Source organism: Condylura cristata, unplaced genomic scaffold (assembly GCF_000260355.1).
Source record: "Condylura cristata isolate star-nosed mole 26May11 unplaced genomic scaffold, ConCri1.0 scaffold00042, whole genome shotgun sequence".
Classification (NCBI taxonomy): domain Eukaryota; kingdom Metazoa; phylum Chordata; class Mammalia; order Eulipotyphla; family Talpidae; genus Condylura; species Condylura cristata.
In genome coordinates this window covers 3,663,110-3,666,061 of record NW_004567143.1, presented here as the reverse complement: position 1 = coordinate 3,666,061, position 2,952 = coordinate 3,663,110, and the positions used below count along the sequence as shown (strand labels likewise).

General features: G+C 47.1%; 1 protein-coding gene across 1 annotated transcript in view; it reads left to right on the top strand.

The window, feature by feature from the left end:
• Positions 1-2,952, top strand: part of LOC101630179 (zinc finger protein 786) — a 22,345-nt gene that overhangs the window by 10,830 nt on the left and 8,563 nt on the right. The window contains exon 5 of the mRNA XM_012733845.1: positions 1,630-1,756. Coding sequence (XP_012589299.1) covers positions 1,630-1,756 — 127 coding nt within the window. The remainder of the gene's footprint in view (positions 1-1,629; positions 1,757-2,952) is intronic.

Genomic DNA, 2,952 nt, shown 5'->3' with positions numbered 1-2,952 from the left:
GACCCCGGGCAGCCAGATGGAAGGAAAGGCAGCTTCCAGGTGACCGCCGCCCCGATGGAACAGTAAAAATGAGAGCAAATGGGTCATCGCTGGACAGATCTCAAGCTGTTGAATGAAAATCAAGTGAGAGTATAATGAAGCATTTGTGTGTCAACGACAGAGCAGAACTGCGAATTGATGGCTGCACGCCTGTTAATAAAAATATGAACCGAAAAATGCCACTTTTCGTCAGCATACTTACCCTGTAGGAAGATTGGAGAATAGGACTGAATATGAGAACGAGATTAAAGAGGAGGACCGTAGAATTTGAATTTTATTCATTAAGAATAAAAAAAGAATATCTGAAGAAGAAAATATTAGCCAGTAGGGAATCCTGAGTTGTCTGTCATCTGTTACTTTCTGGATCTTTTAAACTTTGAAAGTTGATAAGCTGGAAACATGGAGCATTTTTGGAGAACATTTAAAAATAAGCAATTCATCATAGAAAAGAGACAATATTTAACACAAACACTTTAGTTCTGCTCTGTTACATCATATGGGTCTGAAAAGCACAGTTCATGGTGCAGCCTCATTCCGTAAAAACCAGAGTTTATGGAAAAATGGTAGCCACACACACTCAAGTGAGATGGATAATAAACAAGAGAAGCCCACTAAGAATAGCAGTTTTAGACATGTTCAGTGAATAAACATAGTTACCTTAACGTTGCCTGAAATTTACTCATGGAAGTGGCTATAAGAAGGGTTGGAATTTGTGAATTTTTAGGAAACAGTAGAAGGAAGATGATCCAAAGTCAGACAGGAAATCTGAACAGCAGAGATGAGGTGTAGCGTCCTAACACAGGGCAGTTGGAGTAGGTGCAGGAAGGGTGTGGGTTTCTATCCAGCCCAGAGTACTTGGTTCACCAAGGGCAGTGTCTCACCCTTGCCACCATTGGCGTTTGGTATGGGGTAATTGTGTGTTGTGGAGGGCTGTGGAAATATATAAATCACCCTGGAGGACATGCCAGTCAAAGGGCTCTCAGCCCTAATGTGAGTGAGTTCATTCAAATTCTAAAAGCCCACGAGAGCTTGGAGGAAAAGATATGACAAGCATGGACATAGATACATGGGAACCCCCAAAGTACGCAGAGGCTACTGAACCTCACAAAGTAACGTAAGCCTCACGTGCATGCAGTTTTATGCCCATCACAGTAGCATAGATAACAATTAGGTTGAAGAACGTCAGCTCCGTATGCCGGCAAAGGTGTGTAGAAATAAGGAATCTCATGTCAGAGGGCTTCACTGGGGGACTGCAAACTGTCCTTTAGACCCAGGATATTTATATCCTTCGACAGGAGCTTTTCTTTCTAGGCTTGATGGTAGAGAAGTCAAGACACGAATACGTAAGGAAACAGCAGTGCCGTGTGATTTATAAAGGGGATGGAAAGTCGCATCCTCAGGGTGTCATGCCTGTGGCCTGTAACGCGACTTAGAAAAATTACTCGCACAAACTGCCTGTGGACAGGCTAAAGGAGCGCGATGTCCTGGCTGAGGAAACTGCTCAACTGCAAGGGGGTCCTCCCCACGTATGCTGAGGCGTCGCTGCCCCTGGGCGCATCCAACTGAGGTGTGTCATGTCTGTCCTTGCAGTCGCCGCTGGCCTTCGAGGATGTTGCCATTTATTTCTCGGAGCAAGAATGGCAGGAGCTGCAGGCATGGCAGAAGGAGCTTTACAAGAACGTGATGAGAGCGAATTACGAAATTCTCCTTTCTCTAGGTAAGAGGCGCTCACCTTTGCGGGGAGGTGTGGAGGTGGGCTCTGTGAGAGGCCTCAGTCACGGGGCGCTTGCTTTGGGCAGGTCGCCCCATTTCTCAGTGGGGAAAGCAGTTTCCCCCCCTTTGTGCTCAGTACTGCCAGGGGCACTGCAGAGCCGTCCTTAGGGCCATGCCTGTTGGGGAGACCGTTGGGGACAGTGAGGTGCCGTCGCAGAGGAGCCCACCTTAGGTCCGGTCTCGGCATCCTTGGGGTGCTGTGGTTTTTTCCACATGGAGCTCACCTTGCTCATGTCCATCTAGTACTTCGCGTACATTCGGCCTGGGTGCCCCTGCCTACGAGCCGCTTTTTTTTTTTCCCCCAGATTTATTTATTTATGCATATTAGACTGGAGTGCAGGCCAGAGGTGTTGGGGGTGAGAGGACTCACCAGTGACAGTGGGGAGCAGAACAGGCGGACCACTGAAACACACTGCTGAGGGGGCCCTGTGGGTCACTCCCTGGTGGGATCGAACTTGTGCTGCAGGGGCCTCAGATAGCCCCTAGAGCTGCGCTTTAACAAACCCTTGTGCCACCAAGGAGACCCCCCTGCCTGTCAGCTTTCAAGTGGAATCTGAACGCCTCAGAAAAACGAACGCTCTTTTCCCCTGCAGTGAAATCTTGGCTGGTTCTAGCTTGTGGTGTCTGAAAGCTGCTCTCAGCACTTACAGTGTTTTTGCTTACTGGGCTTTTTCCCCCTTCTTACTTATAAAATGTGAATGATGAAAATCTCGTTTCATCTTCACATCACTCAGTGAATTCCCCAAAGCAACCATTTTTAAAAATAATATAATTGTTTATTTTTACATAACTTTGTGCCTTTTTCCATCTCAGTTGTAATCCCATGGGCTTCCCATCACCAAACCACCCGTGTGCCATCACCATAGTCCCGGGCACTCCCCGCCCCCACCATTTTTGATCCCACCCCCAGAAAATGCCTCTGGTATATAGCTGTTCATTATCATTTTCTCGCCTGGTCCTTTACGCTCCTGCTATGAGTGAAACTATGTGGTTCTTTTCCTTTTCTTTCTGGCTTATTTCACTAAGCATGATCCCTTCCAGCTTCATGCATGTTGCTGCAAAAGGCATGTGTTTAATTTTTTTGGTCCCCAAAGCCACCATTTTTAACCAGTTTAGTTCTCACGATGGTTTCCTCCAGCC